Source organism: Pseudophryne corroboree, chromosome 3, assembly GCF_028390025.1.
Source record: "Pseudophryne corroboree isolate aPseCor3 chromosome 3, aPseCor3.hap2, whole genome shotgun sequence".
Classification (NCBI taxonomy): Eukaryota; Metazoa; Chordata; class Amphibia; order Anura; family Myobatrachidae; genus Pseudophryne; species Pseudophryne corroboree.
The window spans coordinates 404,385,947-404,409,583 of NC_086446.1; the positions used below are offsets into that span (position 1 = coordinate 404,385,947).

General features: G+C 47.5%; 1 protein-coding gene and 2 non-coding genes across 7 annotated transcripts in view; all 3 read right to left on the reverse strand.

Annotated features, from left to right (window-relative positions):
• The window catches only part of PHF20 (PHD finger protein 20), a 360,572-nt gene that overhangs the window by 125,222 nt on the left and 211,713 nt on the right, over positions 1-23,637 (reverse strand). For 3 of the 5 annotated variants that reach the window (XM_063960149.1, XM_063960147.1, XM_063960148.1), the window contains exon 10: positions 11,451-11,507. The exons of the other annotated variants lie outside the window; for them this stretch is intronic. In XM_063960149.1, the coding sequence (XP_063816219.1) occupies positions 11,451-11,507 (57 nt within the window). The remainder of the gene's footprint in view (positions 1-11,450; positions 11,508-23,637) is intronic. 5 annotated transcript variants of the gene reach the window in all.
• TRNAK-CUU (transfer RNA lysine (anticodon CUU)) lies at positions 5,598-5,670 on the reverse strand. The gene has a single exon. It is a non-coding gene; the product is annotated as a tRNA-Lys (tRNA).
• LOC134899923 (U5 spliceosomal RNA) lies at positions 18,167-18,287 on the reverse strand. The gene has a single exon (XR_010173466.1). It is a non-coding gene; the product is annotated as a U5 spliceosomal RNA (small nuclear RNA).

A 23,637-nucleotide genomic window follows, 5' to 3' on the forward strand; every position in this document is an offset into this window, starting at 1 on the left:
GAAGGGGGGAAAGGACGTGGAAATCCTTGAAAGAAGAAAAACTTAGGAACTAAAAAAAAAAATTCCAATACTTCGTGGACGAGCTCCACTATGCCTTCTAACTGTGTCGAGCACAGAAAAAACACTGAAGTGCTCGAGGATATGGAGGGGAGGAGTAGTCTCAAAAATTAATTTATTCAGTGCCTTCTTCCGGTGGAAGCCGTCCATATCCCAAGAGTACTCCAGTGACCCCTAGTGGATGATAAAGAAATTGTTTTCCAAGTGAGAAACTTTATATCCACTTGCTGTACGGGTTCAAAAAATGAAGACTGTAAGAAATCTAAAACCAGATTCAAGTCCCATGGCGCTGTAGGTGGAATGAATGGAGGCTGTACTCTGAGGACACCTTGTACAAAAGTGTGTACAGACGGCAATAGAGCCAATCGTCTTTGAAAATAAATTCACAACGCAGATACCTGCACCTTTAGTGTAGATAAACGCAGTCCTCCATCTAACCCCGTCTGTAGAAATAACAAAAGACGGGATAACTTGAAAGATGATGTCGGAAACTTCCGAGCTTCACACCAACCTATATAGGCACGCCAAATTCTGTAATAATGAGCTGCCGTACCCGGCTTCCTAGCTCGCAACATGGTTGGTATCACCGATACTGGAATGCCCTCTCTTCTTAAGAGGGCGGTCTCAACAGCCACCCCGTCAAACGCAGCCGCGCTAAATCGGGGTAAAGGAACGGACCCTGTTGTAACAGGTCTGGACGTAGTGGGAGCGGCCAAGGATCGTCTGCGAGTAGTCCGCGGAGATCCGAGAACCAAGCTCTCCGAGGCTAATGAGGCGCCACTAGTATGACTGTGACGGACTCTCTTTTAATCCGTTTTAGCAACAGAGGGAGCAGCGGAAACGGTGGAAACAGATACACGAGGCTGTACGACCACGAGACGGTGAGAGCATCCACCGCCACTGCCTTTGGATCTCTCGTTCTGGACACATACTGGAGCGTTTGGTGATTGTGGCGAGACGCCATCAGGTCCACCTGAGGGTAACCCCACCGCTGAACCAACATGTGAAACACTTCTGGATGTAATGCCCATTCTCCTGGATAAAAATCCAGACGGCTGAGATAATCCGCCTCCCAGTTGTCCACTCCCGGAATTAACACAGCCGACAATATCACTTGGTGGTATTCCGCCCAATTTAGGATTCGAGCTACTGCCCGCATTGCCATGCGGCTTCTCGTTCCTCCTTGTTTGTTGATGTATGCGACTGCCGTCGCATTGATTGACTGCACCTGGACAGTCTGAGACCGAAGCATGTGCACTGCTTGTCGTAGCGCATTGTAAATTGCGCGGAGTTCCAGGACATTTATAAACAGCAATCTTTCGTGATCCGCCCAGAGACCCTGGAGCTGACAATTTTGAACTACAGCTCCCCAACCTCTGAGACTTGCGTCCGTCGTTAGAATTATCCAATTCCAGCCGCCGAACAGTTTCCCTGTGGTTAAATTGTGTTCCTTGAGCCACCAGAGCAGAGACACCCTTGCCCTTGGCGACAACCTCACCCTGTGGTGAATCTGCAGATGCGAGCCCGACCACTGTGCGAGCACATCCAGTTGAAATGTACGCAAGTGAAATCTTCCGAACTGAAGCGCTTCGAAAGCTGCCACCATTGTTCCTAAGAGGCGAATGCACAAATGTACCGAGACTGTGCGTGGCTTGAGCACTAATTGTACCAGATGGCGAATAATCTGTACTTTCTGTTGTGGTAGGTAAATTCTTTGATTGACCGTATCGAAAATCATACCTAGGAATTGAAGGAAATGAGACGAAATTAGATGTGATTTCTTGAAGTTGACAATCCAACCGTGGTGAACCAGTACATTGTACGTTAGCAGCGCATGTTGGAGAAGTATCTTTTGAGACGGAGCTTTGATGAGCAGATCGTCCAAATACGGAACTATTGTCACTCCCAGGGATCTGAGATGAGCTATCATCACAGACATCACTTTGGTGAATACCCGAGGCGCTGACGATAGGCCAAACGGTAGAGCCTGAAACTGGTAATGGTTCTGGTGTATTGCAAACCGCAAGAACCTCTGATGAGGCTGCCAAATCGGAATGTGTAAGTACGCATCCTTGAGATCTAGCGCAATCATGAACTCCTTTGGCTCTAAACTTGCAATCACTGAGCGCAGAGATTCCATCTTGAATCTGTAGTAAGTTACGTACCGATTGAGAACCTTTAAGTTCAATATTGGCCTGACTGAGCCATCCGGCTTCGGTACCACAAACAGACTGGAATAATAACCCTGACCCTGTTGGTGTACAGGGACCGGAATCAAAACTGCTGAATCCAGTAGGGACTGAATGGCAATTTGCAGAACCGCCCTCTTGTCGTCCGACAGAGGCAATCCTGTCTTGAAAAACCGCAGTGGCGGAAGACAGTCGAACTCTATTTTGTAACCTTTTAACACTAAATTGCGTATCCACCCATCCGCGGATGTCTGGAACCACGCCAAATGGAACGTCTGAAGGCGTGCTCCCACAATCGGAGAACAGAGATGGGCTGGTAGCCCGTCATGCCACTGGCTTGTCGGTAACCTTAGCGTCCTGACGACTTGTGTTGGTTTGTTGGAAACCACGTCCACGACCACGTCTACCAGGCGTGGCTGTTCCTCTGCCACGTCCTCGAAAGGACTGAGGTCTAAAGGATTTGAACGAAGGTCCAGAGTACCTCCTTCCTGGTACCGTTGGAGGCAATGGTAAGAAAACCGACTTTCCTCCCGTAGCCTCAGAAATCCATGTGTCCAATTCAGGACCAAACAACTTCTTGCCATCGTAAGGTAACGCCTCTATACCTCGTTTGACCTCTGCCTCCGCTTGCCAAGAACGCAGCCAGAGTGCTCGTCGTGCCGTAACTAGCGACGATGAAATACGAGAAGTGAGCTGACAGACGTCAGTAGAAGCTGTACAGAGATACTCCGCAGCCTCACACATTTGATCAGCAAGAAGTATAAGGTGTTCGTCATGTAAGGCAGACTTAAGTTCTGTTATCCATACTATGAGCGCCTTAGTGACCCAGATACCAACCAAGCCAGGTCTCAGCAGCACTCCTGCTGCTACATACATGGACTTTAGCATAGTTTCTATTTTGCGATCTGAAGGGTCTTTAAGCGTAGTAGCCGCTGGCACTGGTATGGTTAATTTCTTCCCATGTACATGTCACAGAGTCTGGAAACGGGTAACTAGACTTAAATCTGTGAGGTATAGAAAACCGTTTATCTGGAGTCTGTCGTGTTTCTACTAACATCTTATTAAGAGACTCCGACACAGGAAAACTTATTGGAGTTCTCTGTCGTTTAGTAAATACGACCTGATCATTTGTGAGAGGCTCCTCAGTTTCTGTAAACTTCAGAGACTGACGCACTGCTCTGATGAGATTATCAATACCCGAGCTGTTAAAATCCTCACTATCTGACTCCACTTCGCCCTCCTCACCCTCATCTTGTGCCGAGAGGTCTGGTATGGAATCGTCAGAATACAACATAGCAGAAACTGGTCAATCATAAGACATATGAAATTTATCCCGTCTACCCAAAATCAGGATTTTGGTACTTACCGATAAATCCCTTTCTCCGATTCCACAGGGGCCACTGGAGCGTAGTTACAATGGGGAAATAGTAGGCAGTAATTGGGAGCTGGCACTTTAAAATTCTAACACTGTGGCTAGCTCCTCCCCTACTATCTCCCCTCCAAGCCAGTCTACGTAAACCTGTGCCCGGAGGAGAGCTGGAATAAACAAACCTTAAGGTAGAGGAGGTTAATGACGCCCTGTAAACCAGGATAACACAAACTAAACCTGGAACAGAACCTAACAAAAAAAACAGGTTAACCTGAACTCAACAAGCAGGCACCTAGTGATCTGCAGACCTTTAAGCAAAAAACAAGGAGGAAACAGCGCTGGGCGGGCGTCCAGTGGCCCCTGTGGAATCGGAGAAAGGGATTTATTGGTAAGTACCAAAATCCTGATTTCTCCTTCATCCACTAGGGGCCACTGGATCGTAGTTACAATGGGGACGTCCCCGAGCTCCCAAAACGGGTGGGAGAGCGCTGAGAGTCCTGTAAAACCGCTTGGCCAAATTGTGATGCAGAGGCCGCAAAAGTGTCAAACTTATAGAATTTGACAAACGTATGTCGGTCCGACCAAGTAGCCGCCCGACAAAGTAGTCATGGAGACCCCACGGGCAGCCGCCCACGAAGGTCCCACAACGCGCGTAGAGTGCGCTGAAATAGAAAACGGAGGCTCCCGAGCAACCGCCAATAAGACTGTCTGATGGTCAGATGTGTCCAACGGCCCAGCTTATGCTGGGACCCCGGCTATTTAGTACGGGAGCATCGTACAGAACAAAGAAGAAAACACTTCGTCGAATAGCCGAAGACTTCTGTAGAGAGAGTCGGCGAGCCCTGACAACATTCAAAGAGGGCCGAAAACACCAGCGTCAGATTTATATGAAAAACGGACATCCCCCCTGGAAGAAACAACCGCTGAGTCTGAAGCTCAGCCGTAACCCCAGTCGAAAAGGGGGAGTTGCCAATAGAGTACTCCCTGAAAGAGAGCCCGAACTTACGGCCGCCAGGCTAATTTCTTTTGGAAAAAAAAACGAAAGAGCAGAGACCTAAAATTCAGGTCAACGTAGTCTGAAGCGCAGCCGAGCAAACCACCCAGAGAAAGCCAAAGATGACGGCTGAATGGTAAATCAAAAGGGGAAAACCCCTGTTATGCACACTATGCCCCTTAAAGTTTCCCAAAGTGGCAAAAGCGAGAAGAGCTAACCGACTTCCGAAATTGGGGCCCAGTAGGCATTACCGAACTAGGGAACTTCTCCCTTCTGAGGTCTCGTGAACAGTCACGCCGTTAAACGAAACCAGTGTAAGATTGAACAAAGAAAAAGGACCCTGTTGAAGTAGACAGTCCTGCAGAGGAAGGAGCCAAGGCTCCTCTACTGACAACAGGTGCAGGCTGGATCTTTAAGTCAAACCGGAGCCACCGGGAGGACTAGCGCGCATTCTCCTTTGTTACCGAAAGTGAGGTAGAAATAGAAAAGGAGGCAAGATAGACTAACCAGACACTCCAAGGAGCCCTGAGAGCATCCTCGGCTATTGCCGCCAGAGCTCACGTCCAAGAGTAGTAAAGGGTTAAAGAGTCAGTCAGAACGCCCTGAGGTCGATCCGGAATCTCCGCCAACAGCGGACCAGCTGACAAAACTCCGGGGAATGTCACCTCACCCGGGAGTCTGACCTGGCGGCTTGACCTGGAAAGAAGATTGTTGTCCTCCGCTCAGAGGGGAATGTAGGCGACCACTCATCGAGTCGCAACTTGACTGAAGAAAGAGAGTACCTGGTCGCGAGGAAGGAAAAAACCTCTGACGGACCGAGTTGAGAACCGTCTACGAGGAGCATAAACTGGACCGAGTTGAGAACCGTCTACGAGGAGCATAAACTGGACCCGTGTCGAACCAGAAGCTCCTGGATCCTCCGGATATTCAGAAGCAACCTAATCTGCAGAGTGGGATTCCAGCAGTAGATTGTCCAATTAGGGAACAGCGCCCAACGTGGGGCTCGAACCCACGACCCTGAGATTAAGAGTCTCATGCTCTACCGACTGAGCTAGCCGGGCTGTTGAAAATGAGTATCCTGTAATGCGAATCTGAGAAAAGCCCGATGAGGAAACCCAACGGAGTTCAGTAAACAGGCATCCTTGAAGACAAGGGACGCGTAAAACCCCCTTTCTTCTTCAAACTAGCAATCACAGACTGAAAGGATTCTAAGGCCAGAATAGGCCTGGCCGAGCCATCTGGCTTCGGCACGGGAAAAGAAAACAAAGGCCTGAGAAATGCCCCGATTCAAATGATATGTGAAAACAGGGATCAACACCCTATGCGGTTAGAAGCATCTGGAGCGCCGCCTGCAGTATGACTGTCTTGTCATCGTAAACCGGCCGACCCATGCCGAGGGACCCGAGACGGTTGGACTCCAAAATCGAGTCTGTAACCGCCCAAGCCTTCCCAGTCCTCCTAGTAGGACCACCGACAGGCGCCTACCCTGGGAGCCCCCATGTGGTAGGAAAGTCTGACCTGCGGTGGGTGTGTTGGATTACCTAAAATCAGACTGGACCAAGGATGCTGAACCTCTGCTTCAGCCTGCTACCATGAGATCCCTTGGCGACGGAGATACCGCCCCTGACTTGGAGTCGAAAGCCTGAAAGGGCACGGAAAGATCTAAAGGAAAGACCGGTAAAGGTCAGTCTTGGAGCTGGGGCAGCAGTAGGGGAAAGAAAAGTGGACTTACCCCCAAAGGTTCGAGAAATCATGCAGGAAGTTCCTTCTCCTGAACCAGCTGCCCCTTAGGATTCCATGTTCACCTGTCACTGTCGCAGCCCCAGAAGTCATCGGGTTAAGACAGCCCAGGCGAAACTGCAGGTTCCGAGTATACAGACGTGGAGACCTCAAAAGAATATAAAGCAGAATCGTGATTCTGATCTGTCCCAAAGCATCAGTTGATCCTGATGCGAATTATCCTGTAACCTAGAGGACAATTGTTCCACAACCTACCTGCTCCGGACAAGGTCGCATAGGTCTATCAGATGGATCCCTCAGCAAGGTTGCCCCAGGAAAAACGGCAGCCTGTTGGACCGGCGATACATTGAGGGGTATACCCTGGAGAGGCCTGATATCGTTTCCTGGTATCTGCGGGAAAAGGATAGGCAAACAAACATTGTTCGATACCTGAAATTGTGAATTCGGATGTTTCCGGCCGCCTACCGGAGCATGCCCAGCTCATTCGAAACTGAACAAGTTGCTGTAATTTCTTACTTGGCGTCAAAACCCCGAGGGACCTGAAGTGTCCGACCTCTTTATCTGCAGCACCAGACGAACTGCTGTACAATACGCCTCAATATCCTGAGATCCTGGTTCAGACTCCACCGAAACATAATCAGTATCTCGTGTAACATGGAGGTTAGCAAGATCCTTTTAGAAACCTGAAAACGTGCAGTCGGATGTCTCCAGGACCCTGAGACACTGGTTCGGACCCCACCGGAAACAGACATCCTCAGTATCCCGGACATCTATTGCCTCCTTCAAGAGAGGTCTCTCATCCGCAGCGTCGTGTAACACGGAGGTTAGCAACCTCCTTTTAGAAACCTGGGGAGAAGAAATGACGGTCGGGGTCTCTGGTAACGGTGACCTTACCTGCATAAGCTGAGCTGTTCAAACAGGAACGTCCTGCAGCTGCATTGAGGGCTAATCAGATGGCTCCACCGCACAATCTACACATAACAGGGAATTCTCTGTCCTGGGTGTTACGTTTAGTTAAACGAAAAGAGATAAGACAGTTAAAGAAGTGTAACCCTCTATAAACTCTACACTATAACGTGCCCTGATAGGCACATATCCCTTAAAGTTGGTGTTTGATGGAATTCAATCTGTGTTCAGATGTCCCCACTATAAGCGTACCGAGCCACTGCAGCTATTTGGCTGATACCACACACATTCCCCCAAATTACACACAGTATTATTACCAAGTGAAACAAAAGAGTAATAAAGGGGTGACAACACCCGCCCTGTATGTAGTGTACTGCTAATTTAGTAAGCTCCGCTGGTTGCCCAAAATGGCGGCCAGCCTGTGAGTAAAGCCGGGGGAAAAATTCATGTGGCAGGGTGAAGATATGTGGGACGTGAACCCAGGTCTGCGTTATTATAATAAATGTCGGTGGAGCTTGTAGTGTAAATATTCAGTGAGTCTAACTGTGCCCTGATAAAGAGCAGTAGTGAGCTGACTCCATATTCCATAAACAGGGGACTCCGTGTTGAATTAACAGCCATAGCCCCCCTGACAAAGGGGCACTGACCTGAGAGTCAGGTTTAAGCCCCCCCCCACTATGGCGCCTAACTTTAAAATCAACGGCGCTAGTTGATAATATGTATACATATCTAGATATATATAACACAAACTATATAAAATATAATATACATACAACAAAATATGGATATATATATATATATATATAAATATACACACACACAATACAACTATATACATTTATATATCATATATATATGACCTTAGATCACTGAGAAAAGCTACTTACTGCAGTGATGAGCAGACCCTGACAATCACAGCCAGCAGTGGAGTCCGGGTAGAGGTTTCCCCTGCAGAGAGGAAATGGCCGCCAGCACCAAACAGAGCCGCAGGGAGCCGAGGTCCAAGACTGGAGGAAGCCCCGCCCCCCGTTATGGCGCCCAATTTAAAAACTGTAACCGTTCAATGCACCAAGTCAGCGGGGAGCGTCCTGCCTCCCCCGCCGGTCACCCGAGCAGCGGCCGTGGAGCTGAACCCGCCGAGCATAGCGGGAGAAAGCTCCGCCCCCTAACAAGTTCAAACCAAGCAAACACCCGCACAAACCCAGCAGGGAGTGCTCCGATGTTCAAACTACCAAGCTTCCGCGCAAACTCAGCGTGGAGCGCCCTGCATCCCCCGATGGCCCTGCGAGTCGCGGCCGGGGAGCGGGGGCGCTTAGCCCGCTGAGCCGAGCGGGACCAAGCACCGCCCCCCCAGCAATGTTGTCTTTGGTGGGACTTGATGTATGGTTGAGGAGTTCAGGGGATTAGAGCCACACGGTTCCAAAACTACAAAGGTGCCACTAAAATAAATTGTCTGTTCAGCACCTGCAATTACACAGCCCCATACAGTATGAGTGGAGGGGGGTTAGACCAAGGACCCTGAGCGTGGCCCCCATGTATGGGAGCGGGGAGCGAGGTGGATGTTTGTACTCACCGCTGCTTTTTGCAGGATCCTGATGGAGTGGCCCCAACACGCGCCGCACGCAGCGGTGTCCGGCCACTGATACTCACCCCTGCCATGCTGCCGGAATCTTCTGCTGGTTGAGCGGCCCCGACACGCGCCGCACGCAGCGGTGTCCGGCAACTCAGGAGAGCTCAGTGTCTCCCTCAGCCGGGGCCCATCCCGAGCCGCAGGCAGCTGCGATGGGACCCCGCCGGCAGCTCCCGCGGTGCAGACGGGCAGTGGCAGAGCTGCCAGTCTGTGTGTGTGTGAAAGAAAAATAAAAATAATTAAGAAAAAATTCTTCAGCTGAAACCCAAGTGAACCAGCTCCCTCGGGCACTAACTAAGACTGGCTTGGAGGGGAGATAGTAGGGGAGGAGCTAGCCACAGTGTTAGAATTTTAAAGTGCCAGCTCCCAATTACTGCCTACTATTTCCCCATTGTAACTACGCTCCAGTGGCCCCTAGTGGATGAAGGAGAAATGGATTTGGACCTTTCGCAAGGCTGATACCCCTCCGGTAGTTCTGGCGGTCTTCACCCTAGACTCAGATCTTGCCGTTTCCCGCTCCTGTCGAGCGGCGGTCAATTCTGATTGCAACCCAGCCAGTACATTGGCTAGCATTTCCCATGGAGGGTCCGGGGAGGAAATTGGCTTTAAAACCGGAGCAGAATTTTTATTCGGAACCAAATCCACAAAACATACTGTACATGTGGTAGATCCATCCGGTAACACACTGCCACAGACTTTGCAATTATGCTTTTTAGTTTTTGCTAGTGCCTTACTCATTATGGCGACAGACAATACAAAACACAAAAAATAGACACTTGCACGACTCAGTAAAATAGTACGAAGGTGTCTCTATATATATATCTGGCCAAGTGCAGTACACGTGGCCAGTACTATGAAATGTGATCCCAGTACTATGAAATGTGATCCCAAATTCCCACTAACACCCCTGCGCCTCCGGTGGAGTAGAGATGTAGTACTGGAACGTTCTGGAATCACAGCAGGAAGACACAGGAAGCATGGTTAAAATGGCCCCCATGCTTAAACTTATAATCACAATACAGGTTACAAACTCTTAACCGATATATATAACTCTGTATAAAACAACCTGTGTAAAACCTCCCTGCAGCCTAGCATACTGCTGATGCTGCTGCTAGTTCCCCCTCGTGCCGCTGATCTTATTAAAAAACTCTGTTGAAAACTGTAATGGCCTCCCCCCACCCCTGTCTGCACCGTTGCGGCCGTGAAGCGCTATGAGCAGCGGCCGGAGCAGCGGTGGGGCTCGAAGCAGCGGCGGCGGGCGGGCGTCAGTAAAGGGATCCCAGCGCCAGACAGAAACCAATGTCCCCACACAGTGGGGCGGCAGCGGGAGCTGACCGCCCCGTTTAACATACCGTGACTCCTGCTGCTTCTGGTGAGGCTCCGACGGGGCTTCTCTGCAAGCGCCGGCCAGCCTGTGCAGGAGATCTGTGTGGCTGTGAGGGTGCTCATTCAGTGAGGACCGACACGCCACAGCTGCTATTAGCAGCTTGCACTATCCCTGACCCTGCCTTTTGGAAGGGGGAAAGGGATGTGTATGAAAAAAGAAAAACTTAAAAAATATTCAAAAGAAATTGTGGACCCAGCCACAGACCTGTTGCTACTTCGCAGAAAAAACACTGAGGTACTCGGGGATATTGAGGGGTGGAGTGTTCTAAATTTAAATATTCATGGGCCCTGTTTCCTACGGAAGCCGTCCATATCCCAAGAGTACTCCAGTGACCCCTAGTGGATGATAAAGAAAATTTAATGTGGTACTTTGAAGACCATGGCCTTTTCAGAGTTGCACACTATTCCAACTGCAGATGGATATTGCAATTGAATCATGAATGTGTTGCAGTTTTCGTACGCAGTTTAGAGCAAGTCAGGTGTGACTCAGGGCTTGTGTCTCTAACCTGATATATTACAGTAACAATCAGCCCAAAAGTACACTTAAGGAACAGGAAATCTGTTTACTTCATGTCTTTCCCATCTCTAGCACACCACGTTTAAAATTAATAATAAATATGAGTCCCCTCTACAGTCAGGGGCTAGGGTTGCTAGGTAACGAAGTAATAGCCCTTGATTTCCATAGATATAGATATTTCTAGGAATGTAGGTTAGATCATGACTTGAATTCCTGTCACTAAAATATACTGTACCTGGGGAAACCTGGATCTACAGTTGTAACTGCTTCCATATAAACTTTTACACTACAAGAGCCAAAGGCTAGTGAGCAATTTCACAATAAGTGCGACTATACACAGAATTAAGTCACTCCACATACACCAAACTGCCATTATTGTTAGGCTTATGTGCTTTACTTGCACTTCATTCACACAGAGAACAGCATTGTACCAGCAAGCTGTGTGTTAAAAACAGAAGGCAGACATGTTTTCCTTCAAAGGCAGCCAGTAATAAGCAAAGATATGCATTTAGTCAGATTATCCTGCACGGATTTAGGAGACAAAGTTCAGCATTTCAATAGAGCATAGTACTCTACTTTTAGAGTGCAAAACATCAATAATGGGCATAATCTGGACATAGACGACAGGATTGTGCAAAGCATACAATAAAGAAGTATCTTACAAGGTTCTCTACTGTATTTAGCAGAATTGTCAGATCGTGGTTTCCGCTTCATAGGAGCTAGGGAAAAAACCCAGACAAATAAATTAGCACTACTACTTGTCTAACCTAAAATAATATTAATGCTGGCTTCTGGTCCAAAAAAAAAAAGGTGAATTTGTTGTTTAATTTGTAATTGCTACACAAGTTACTCAATGAGGAGGCACCATTATAAACTATTTAGTAGAAGTGGCTGAAATGTAGAAAGCAGTATAACAGTCAGTGGAAATATAAAATATACATACAAAAAAAAAAAAAAAAAAAAAAAGCAAAATAATCCTTAAAATAAGAAACAGCTTGAGGTAGTTACAATTCATAAAAGGTTCACAAATCATAATAGAGGCCAAGATTTGAAAAAATTATACATGCTCTTACAATGTAATGCAGGCCAAGTATCTTTGTAGGACTCCATAAAATGGCTAGTAATGTAATGGCCATTGTAATAGCGCACACACTTTATAAAATAGCCACAGGATTTAAAGCACCATTCATACCCCTTTTCCACTAGCTCAAAAAACCTGGGTTTGTGCACAGGGGCGCGCATTGTCCCAGGTGTTTCGGTAGTGGAAAGTGCTCCCTCAGAAAAATCCTGGTCAAGTGACCCGGGTATCGATGTAGTGTTAACGGGTTACCCGGGTCATCCAACCCAGGACACGTTTACAGCATGCCTATAGCTCCCTGTCCGCAGTGTCCCGCAGGCAGTCGGGAGGTTGGGGGACAGCGCATGCCGTCACTCCTACTATGCAAACAGCAGCGCTGGCCGGGACAGTGTGTGCCAAAGGCTGGGGGCAGCCCAGCAGCTTCCAGAGTGCTGGGCTTGCCCCCAGCGTGAAGGTGGGCACCTTCTAATTGGGGGCATGGCCTAACGGGACTGAGGACATGCCCAGAGAGTCCGGATCTGCCGGTTTTCCCAACGTATGGAGATTACGTCATCTCCAAGTGCCGGCCAGAAGACACTGCACCTGGGTGCAGTGTAAACGGCGCCGACCCGGGATATTCCCGAGTCGCACCGCAGAGGAAAGGAGGACATGTCTTGGGTCTGACCCGGGATTTGGAACACTGTTCCAAGCCAGGTCAGACCCAAGACTTTAGTGGAAAGGGGGTATTAGTTGCAGCAAATCGCAGGCTATTACAATGAGTTGTGTGCATAAATAGCTTTCCCCAAGGCCGCCACTATCTGTAGTTCTAACATATGCCTGAAATAATTAGAAAGATTAGTCAAAGATACTATAGTTTCTTAGCACAAACCAACATTATATTAAACTAAGTGGTCATTCAAATAATGTGAAGACACAGCATAAAGCCATGTGGCTCTGATGAGTTTGATCCTCCTACAGAAACATCACATGAAACCCTTAAGCGTCTGTAGAACTTTAACATTCCAATCCATCATACTTAACACAGAAGACTAGTCAAACGTCAAGCCACTGATTGGCACCCACAACCCACCACCACTAGGTGTGCCTTTTTGTTATTTTGATGACCAGAATCTATCTGGTCAGTCACTAAATGAACTAAACAGACTATTTCTAGGTGCCAGGTCACAGGATTAGTTTTCAAATCACCCAGCCCCTTCCCCACACTTTCACTGAAGAGCGGCTTTGGCTCTTTTCCACATTAAAAAAGTGACTGATTAACAGAACACAGGGGTCACCAGTTACACATTGGCAAGCTTGTAATTACTGTGGGGCCGCTTTCAAGAGTTCACATAAAAAATCAGGATTTTGGTACTTACCGATAAATCCCTTTCTCCGATTCCACAGGGGCCACTGGAGCGTAGTTACAATGGGGAAATAGTAGGCAGTAATTGGGAGCTGGCACTTTAAAATTCTAACACTGTGGCTAGCTCCTCCCCTACTATCTCCCCTCCAAGCCAGTCTACGTAAAACTGTGCCCGAGGAGAGCTGTAATAAACAAACCGTAAGGTAGAGGAGGTTAATGACGCCCTGTAACCCAGGATAACACAAACTCAACCTGGAACAGAACCTAACAAACAACCGGCTAGCCCGAACTCAACAAGCAGTCATATGGTGATCTGCAAACCGTTAAGCAAAAAACAAGGAGGAACAGCGCTGGGCGGGCGTCCAGTGGCCCCTGTGGAATCGGAGAGAGGGATTTATCGGTAAGTACCAAAATCCTGATTTCTCCTTCATCCACTAGGGGCCACTGGAGCGTAGTTACAATGGGGACGTCCCAGAGCTCCCAGAACGGGTGGGAGAGCGCTGAGAGTTCTGTAAAACCACTCGGCCAAACTGAGATGCAGAGGCTGCAAAAGTGTCAAACTTGTAGAATTTGACAAACGTATGACGGCCGGACCAAGTAGCCGCCCGACCTAAAGTATTCATGGAGACCCCACGGGCAGCTGCCCACGAAGGTCCCACCACGCACGTAAAGTGCGCTGAAATGGAAAACGGAGGCTCCCGAGCAACCGCCAAGAAGACTGTCTGATGGTCAGATGTATCCAACAGCCCAGCATATGCTGGGACCCTGGCTATTTAGTACGGGAGCATCGTACAGAATAAAGAAGAAAAAACCCTTCGTCGAATAGCCTAAGACCTCTGTAGAGAAAGTCAGCGAGCCCTGACAACAGTCAAAGAGGACTGAAAAACACTAGTGTCAGATTTATATGAAAAACGGACATGCCCTTTGGGAGAAACGACCGCTGAGGCCGAAGCTCAGCCGGGGGAGTTGCTAATAGAGTACTCCCTGAAAGAGAGCCCGAACTTACGGGCGCCAGGCTAATTTCTTTTAGAAGAAAACCGAAAAATAGGATTTTGGTACTTACCAGGTAAATCCTTTTCTTTGAATCCATAGGGGGCACTGGAGTACTCTTGGGATATGGGCGGCGTAGCAGAACAAAGGCACTGAATATTTAAATTTAGAACTCTCCACCCCTCCATATCCCTAGAGTACCTCAGTGTACGAACCCAGTGTTTTTACTGAGCGAACTACTATAGAGAGGTTGACAATGGAGAATTCCTATAACATAACGGACAACAACAAAGTTGACCCATAACGTTAGTGTCAACTAAACAGTTGACAGCATAACCGATAGACCTTTATAGTTTGAACCAATCGGTTAAAATGTGTTACCATAAGCTCCTTTGAGCTTAATACAAACCAGGTAAAACGTGTTACCCTAAGCTCCTCTGAGCTTAAAACAACCCAGGTAAAACTGCTCTGGGTGGGCGTCCAGTGCCCCCTATGGATTCAAAGAAAAGGATTTACCTGGTAAGTACCAAAATCCTATTTTCTTTTTCATCCACTAGGGGTCACTGGAGTACTCTTGGGACGTACCAAAGCTTCCCTCGTGGGCGGGAGAGCTGTTTGACACTTGTAACAGTAGGCAGCCAAAGCTAGATGCTGATGCCGCAACCATTCATAACGTGTAAACGTGCACAAACGTGGTGCACTGAAGGCTATGTAGCCGCGTCGTAGACGCTCCACGACCCGCTGGGTCTGACATTCCCACAGAACCTGTGGGATGAGCTATTACTGACGTAGGCGATTGTAACTTAGCCTTAAAGTAAGCCTGACTTGTAGTCATTATTATCCCACTGGATAATGTCTGCTGAGAAACTGGCTAACCCCAGTTGGCAGCATTATAGAGAACAAACAACGTATCCGTATCACGTACTGTAGACGTTCGGAACATATATAAACGCGTAATGCGTGTACCACATTCAGAATTCTAGAATGTGCTGTCAACACAGGAACCACTATTGGTTTATTGATGTGAAGAATAAGAAAGCGGAATTCGTCCGAAGATCTGCTTTGTCATGAGAAAACTCAAATACGGTGGCTTGGAATACAAGGCACCCAAATATGAAAACAAAACCCTTGCCGAAGCTAAGGCTAGAAGAAAAATGTTTTCCCAAGTGAGAAACTTAATCCCCATTTATTGTAAGGGTTCAAAATATGAAAACTGTAAGAAATCTGAACCCAACCTCAAGTCACCTGGCGCTGTAGGTGGGATAAAAGGAGGCTGCACTTTGATGACACCTTGTAGAAAGGTGTGTACAGACGCAATAGAGTCAAACGTCTTTGAAAATAAGTTGACCACACAGATACCTGCACCCTCAGTGCAGATAAACGCAGTTTTCCATCCCACCCCGTTTAACAGAATACGGGTAACTTGAAAGATGATGTCGGAAACTTCCGAGCTTTACCACCTATGTAAGCACACCAAATTTTGTAATAATGAGCTGCCTTAAGCGGCTTACTAGCTCGTAACATGGTTGGTATAATACTGTAATGCCCTATTTCTTTTCTTAAGAGGGCGGTCTGAACCCTCACCCCGTCAACCGCAGCTGCGGTACATAGGTAATAGGTACATAGGTAACTATGGGTAAAAGAACGTTCCCTGTTGTAACAGGCTGGACGTATTATGAGCGGGCCAAGATCGTGTGCAAGTATTCCTTGGAGATTCGAGAAGCAAGCTCTCCGAAACCCATGAGATATCACTAGTATGACTGTGACGAACTGTCTTATGATCCGTTTTGGCAACGGAGAGAGCAGCGGAAAATGGTGGAGCCAGATACACGATGCTGAATGACCACACGAATGTGAGAGACTCCACCGCCACTGCCCTTGTGATCTGTTGTTTTGTACACATACTGAGCTTTTGTAATTGTGGCGAGATGCCATCATGTATACCTGAGGGTAACCCCCTTCTGTGGACTCACATATGAAACACCTCTGGATTTAATGTCCAGTTTTCAGGATCTAAATCCTGACGGGTGAGATCATCTGTCTAACAGATGTCCACTCACGGAATGAACCCCGTTGACATCACATAATGGTGTTCTGGGCAATTGAGGATTCGAGTTACCTGTCGCATTGCCATGCGGCTTCTTGGTTCTCCCTGGTTGTTGTGTATGCAACTCCCGTTGCGTTGTCTGACTGTTGGTCAGACTGAAAGCGAAGCATGTAGTGCATTGTAAAATGCACGGAGTTCCAGGACATTTATCGACAGCAATCTGTCGTGATCCGTTTCAGAACCTCTGTCGCTGATCTTTTTTAACTACAACTCCTGAACCTCTGAGACTCTCGTCCAGATTATATACACCCTCGCCCCTCTGTGGGAAACGCGAGTGAAGGCCGGCGAACTAAATCGCTTTGAAACACATCATTATTCTTAACAGGCGAATACAGCAATGTACCGCTAGTGTGCGTGTTTTGCACTAATTACTAGATGTACATTTGTTCTTGCTGGTGTAGTAGGTAAATGTCTTCGATTTACCGTATTTATAATCTTACCTAGGAATTGACGTCGTTTAAACGGAATTAGATGCGATTATTTTTGAACTTGATCTGCCACCGCAGTATACATTAGTAGCGCAAGTTAAAGGAACTTTGTTGAGACAGAGTTCTTATGAGCAGATCGTCTAAGTATGGAACGATTGTCACTGGCAGGTCTCTGGGATGAGCCATCATCACCAACATCACTTTGGTAAATACCCGAGGCGTTGACAAGAAGCCAAATGGTAGACCTGAAATGGTTAATGGTTGTGGCGTTTTGCAAACGCTAGAACCTGTGATGACCAAACCGGAATGGGTAAATACGCATTGTGAAGATCAAGTGAAATTATGCAATTTTGTGGCTCCAATATGCAAATACTAACCGCAGAAAATCCATTTTCAAACTGCATTAAGTGACTTGCTGATTGAGACTGCGACGGAGCTGTCTGGTTTTGTTACCCCAAACAGAGGGGAATAAGTAACCCTGACTCTGTTGGTGTACTACTGCCTGGTTATAAAGACAGCTGAAAACTAGCAGAGACTAAATGGCAACCTGCCAAACCGTTCGACAGAGGCAGTCTTATCCTTTAATCTGTAAATAGCTGAGACATCCATGAGTTGATGTCTGGAAACCCCGCAAATGTAACGTGTAAAGACGCGCTTCCACATTGGAAAATGGAGATGGCCTAAGAGGTCATCAAGCCACTGGCTTGCTGACTGTAGCGTCCTGTCGTTACAAGGCGTGACTGTTTTGTACCACCGCCTTGAAAAAACTGAAGTCTAAAGGGATTAAACGCCAGCACAAGTATTTCCGTTTTGATACTGGATGCGGTAATGGCTGAATATCAAATTTAGGACCAAACAAGCTCTGGCCTTGTCGCGCTTAAACTAGCGACGATGAAAAGTGAGAATCGAAGTAACCGGCGTTAGCAGAAGCTTTACAGATATACTCTGCAGCTTCTTTTAACAGTTTATTGTTTCCATACATAGTCTAGTGACCCAAATGTATCTTGGGTCTTTATAATGTTTGACACAGACGCATTTACCAATGGCGGATCGCGTCATTTTGGAAACGATTAAATAGTGGTTAGAGTCTTAGTCTCTGTAAAAACGTAGACATTGACTCACTGGGCCGCACTATCTGAGTGCTGGACTAATGTACCCTTCTCACTCGTAGTTATCGGTGTGAGATTTGACATAGAATCGTGCATTAAATTATAAGACCAGTTAAATAAACACCCTGGTACCCAAAGGGAAATTGGCCCTTTGGAAAGACTGTCCTTCGTTAGTGCTGGTGGAGTAACTTCCGAGACTCCGTTACCGCTCTTTTAATTTGAATTGCCAATGCAATTTTTAGTCTGCGCTAGAGCCTTACTCGCTATGCAGACAGACACCACAATAGTCAACGGACAGACACTTGCACGACTTATTGAAGTTATTATCATATATATATTTTATTGCTGAAAAGCATATTTATATGAAACTCATGGTTGTTTCTCTCAACGGAAATCTGTAGTAAAAAGCGAAAGCTTTATTCGATCTGAAGAGAAACCAGAGTATTCTTTATGTGAAAAGCAATTCACATGGGCATGTGAAACCCGAACCAAATTCCCACTAACACCCCTGCGCCTCTGGTGGCAGATGTAGGGCAGGAATGTTCCAGAATTACAAACTGGAAAAACAACAGGAAGCATGTTAAAATGGCCCCTTTGCCATGCTGACTGTGATAATCACCTGAACAAGTTACAATTGTTCAGTGTTAATATAGCCTCTTATACAGTATAATCACAGTATGGGTACAACACATGCTCTATGAATATATATATATATATATATATATATATATATATATATATATATATATATATATATATATATATATATATATATATATATAGGCTCAATATCCTATGATAATTACAGACATTAATATATATATGCTCAATAGGCTATTATACAGCATTAATATAGGCTCAATAGCCTATTTGATAATTACAGATATTAATATATAGGCTCAATAGCCTATTATACAGTGATAATCACATACATTAATATAGGCTCAATAGCCTATTATACAGTGATCATCACAGATATTAATATATATAGGCTCAATAGCCTATTATACATGATAATCATTAATATTCTGATATCACAGGACAGGTTATAATACATGTCTGCATTATTTACTGTCACCTCTGGCTGCATATATAACTGCTGTTTATATATGTATTTTACATACCCTTTCAGCAGTGAGTCGCCCGATTCCACCGCCCCCCTTCCCCCCTGTAACACTGTCTTCTCAGGAACAGCCGGGAAGACTTGCAGGGAGGCTTGCAGGGAGGCTGGCATCTGCGGTGCTGGGCGGTCGGACGGAGCAGCGGCCCGGTTGTCACCCTGTTAACGCTGTTAGTGAGCGTCTGCGGGTGGATGTTGTCGGCCGGACGGAGCGGCTGGGACGGGCGGACGTAGCGCTGCCGTCTGGAGCGAGTCTCAGACGTAGCGGCTGGGCGCTGTGGCGGGCGGTGCGTGGAAGCGGCATTCACTGTGACCCACCTAGCGGGGCGGCAGCCTGCGCTGACCGCCCCGTTCCCCAGCTTACCTTCCTCCTATTCAAGGCTGCGACGGGACTTCTCTGTGTAAGCTCCGTCCAGCTTTCAAGTCATCTTGTTCCTGGCTGCGACGGGGCTTCTTTCTGTAAGCTCCGTCCAGCTTGTTCCTGGCTGTGACGGGGCTTCTTCTGTAAGCTCCGTCCAGCTCGTCTTTGATAACTTCTTGCTGGCTGTGACGGGGCTTCTTTATGTAAGCTCCGTCCAGCTCTTTGATCATTTCTTCCTGGCTGTGACGGGGCTTCTTTCTGTAAGCTCCGTCCAGCTGTTGCAGGAGACAGTGGGCTGCCTGTGGCTGTGAGGGTGCTCTTTGTGAGGACCGACACGCCATGCGCTGCCTTGCAGCGGCACCATCCCGGACCCATGTTTTTCCAGAAACTGGGAAGGGATGTGCTAAGTGTAAAATTAAAAATAAAAAAAAAATAAAAAAAATCAAAATGAAAAATTAATAAATCTTCCATCCAAGTGTGGGAATCCCACAAGCCGATGTTAGTGCTTTGAGCACAGAAAAAACACTGGGTTCGTACACTGAGGTACTCTAGGGATATGGAGGGGTGGAGAGTTCTAAATTTAAATATTCAGTGCCTTTGTTCTGCTACGCCGCCCATATCCCAAGAGTACTCCAGTGACCCCTAGTGGATGAAAAAAGAAAAGGCAGGGACCGAAAATTCAGGTCAATGTGGTTTGAAGCGCAGCGGAGCAAAACCTCCCAGAGAAACCAAAGATTACGGCTGAATGTCCCATACAGCTTTCCAAAAGTGGCAAAAGCGAGAAGAGGTAACAGACTTCTGAAATCGGGGCCTAGTAGGCCTAACCGAACTAGGGAACTCCTCCCTTCTGAGGGCTCGTGAACAGTCACACGGTTAAATGAAACCAGTGTAAGATTGAACAAAGAAAAGGACCCTGTTGAAGTAGACAGTCCAGTCGAGGTAGGAGCCAAGGCTCCTCTACCGACAACAGTTGTAGCCGTATCTTCAAGTCATGGGTGGCCCAACCAGAGCCACCGAGAGGACTAGCACGCATATTCTCCTCCTGTGTTACCGAAAGCGAGGTAGAAATAGAAAAGGAGGCAGGATAGAATAACCAGAAACTCCCAGGAGCCCTGAGGGCATCCTCGGCTACTGCCACCAGAATTCACGTCGGTGAGTAGTAAAGGGTTAAAGAGTCAGTCAGAACGCCCTGAGGTCGATTCGAAATCTCCGCCCACAGCAGACCAGCTGACAAAACTCCGGGGAATGTTCCCTCACCCAGGAGTCTGACCTGGTGGCCTGATCTGGAAAGAAGATTGTTGTCCCCCGCTCAGAGGGGAATGTAGGCGACCACTCATTGCGTCGCAGCTTGACTGAAGAAATAGAGTACCTGGTACCGAGGAAGGAAAAATCCTCCGACGGACCCTGTTGAGAAAACGTTTATGAGGAGCATAAATCGGATCTTCAGAAGCCACGTAATGTACAGAGTGGGATAGTAGCAGTAGATTGTCCCATTAGGGAACCAACGTCAACCCCTTGAAAAAGAGTTATTCTGTGATCTTCCTGAACCCTGTGGGAGCGGAAGAGAGACCGAAAGAAAAGGACTTACAGTGAAAATGAGAATCCTGTAATGCGACCGAGTAAAGCCCGATGAGGAAACCCAACGGAAATCAGTAAACAGGCATCCCTGAAGACAAGGGACGCGTAAAACTCCCTTTTCTTGTTCAACTAGCAATCACAGACTGAAAGGATTCTAAGGCCAGAATAGGCCTGGCCGAGCCAACTGGCTTCGGAACGTGAAAAGAAAACAAAGGCCTGAGAACGGTCCCGATTCAAATGATATGTAAAAAACAGGGATCAACACCCTTTGCGGTTAGAAGCATATGGAGCGCCGCCTGCATTATGACTCTTGTCATCGTAAATCGGCCGACCCCTGCCGAGGGACTCCCGAGACGGTTGTACTCCCAAATCTAGTCTGTAACCGCCCAAGCCTTCTTCCACCGACCTGCGCCTACCCAGGGACCCTCCAGGTGGTAGGAAAGTCTGTGTGTATAGGATGATGTAAAATCAGACTGGACCGAGGATGCTGAACCTCTGCTTCAGCTTTTTTTTTTTTTCTGAGATCCCCTGGCGACAGAGATATCGCCCGTGTGGAATCGGAAGCCTGAAAGGGCACGGTAAAAATCTAAAGGAAAGACCGGTAAAGGTCTGTCTTGGAGCTGGGGCAGAAGTAGGAGAAAGCAAAGTGGACTTACCTCCAATGGTTCAAGAAATCCTGCAGAAAGTTCCTTCCCCTGAACCATCTGCCCCGTAGGATTTCATGTTCACCTGTCACTGTCGCAGCCCCAGAGGTCGTCGGGTTAAGACAGCCCAAAGCGAAAATGCAGGTTCCGAGACTGCAGACGTGGAGACCTCCAAAGAACATAAAGCAGAATCGTGATTCTGACCCGTACCAAAGTATCAATTGATCCGGATGCGAAACATCCTGTAACCTAGAGGACAATTGTTCCACAACCTACCTGCTCCGGACAAGGTAGAACCCTGCTGCCGTATATGTCTTCGATGGATCCCTGAGCAAGGTTGCCTCAGGAAAACGGCAGCTAGTTGGACCGGCGATACATCGAGGGGTATACCCTGGAGAGCTTCTGATACCCTTTCCTGCCGTCTGCGGGGAAAGGATAGGAAAACAAACATTGTTTGATACCTGAAATTGTGTATTCGGGTGTCTGCCGGCCGTCTACCGGAGCCTGCCCAGCTCATTCGAAACTGGACCAGTCGCTGTCATTTCGTCATCGGCGTCGAACCCTGATGGACTTGACGTGTCCGCCTCCTTTACCTGCAGTCTCAGACGAACTGCTGTATAATGCACCTGGATATTCTGAGACACAGGTTCAGACTCCACAGAAAACAGACATCAGTATTGTAACATGGAAGGTTAGCAAGGTTCCTTTAAAAACCTGGAGAGGTGAAATGACGTACAAGGTCTCTGGTTACCAGTGACATTACCTGTATAATCTGAGCTGTTCAAACAGGAGTGTCCTGCAGGTGCGTGGAGGGCTCTGCAGATGGCTCCACCGCATACTTCACACCTAAGAGGGAATTCTTTGACTATCCCAGGTGAGACAAACGAAAGGAGAAAAGGTGGGTTAAATAAACACAGCCCTATGTAAGGTCTGCGCTATAATGTGTAGTGAACGACACGATTCAAATAAACTTTCTGGAGCAGCGGAGACCTGAACCAGTAGCGCTGCGCTGTGGGACAGGAGTCTTAGCCCTAGGCTATAGGAGCTCTCCTTAAAGTTTTGTTTGGATTCAAACCCCTGTTCAGATACCCGCTACTAGCGTACTGAGCCACAGCGCTATTTGTCTGATGCCTTACACACATTCCCCAATTACAAATAGCATTAGTAACTAGTGACACCAAGGAATAATAAAGGGAAGGCAACACCCCGCCCTGTATGTAGTGTACCGCTAATTAAGGTGCACCCGATGTTTATCGGAGGTTCCGCTGGCTTTTCAAAATGGTGACCAGCCTGTGAGAAAAGATGGGTGAAAATGTCATGTGGCAAGGTGGGGTATTCTGTTTCTAGAAAACATTGCGGAAGTGTTTGTTTTATCCCCTATATATGGTATTGTATGGATATATCTATATACATACCCACACACACTTAAATATATATATATACACAAACATATCTATATATATCTATATACACACACCACAGTAAACCCATGCACCTAATAGGGCAGATAAATACTGTGCACCTAATAGGGTAGATAATTACTGTGCACCTAATAGGGTAGATAAATACTGTGTATATGTAGGGTAAAGAAATACTGCACAGTAGATTTTTAATTATCAATGAGCCGAGTCCCAGCTCCTGTAATAGAGCAGATTCCCTGATCTAAATGTCTGAAATGGGGCAGAGGACTCCCCTGCAGGAGGAATGTAGCCAAAGCAAGATGTAACAATATTTCTGCAGCACACTGCACAGAAAAGCTACAAACTCCAGAGACAGGTGTGTTGCCTAGAGACAATGAGAGCTGGGAGCCTCCACCGGGGAGAATAAGCTTCACCCCCCTCATACCTTATACATGTAAAGAATCCTCCCTGCACAGCCAGGAGAGGAAAGAAGCTTTCAGTGGCCCGGGGAGCGGGGGACTGTGGAGCGGCGTCTCGTCATGCTGCAGCGGCTGGGGAGCGGAGAAAGCCCGCCGTACAGAGCGGGAGTTAGCTCCGCCTCCTCCGCTTCGGCGCCAAATTCAAATCCGCTGTATAGTAAGCGGAAAGCGCCCATGCATCCCCCGGCCGCCTGTATGCTGCGGCCGGGGAGC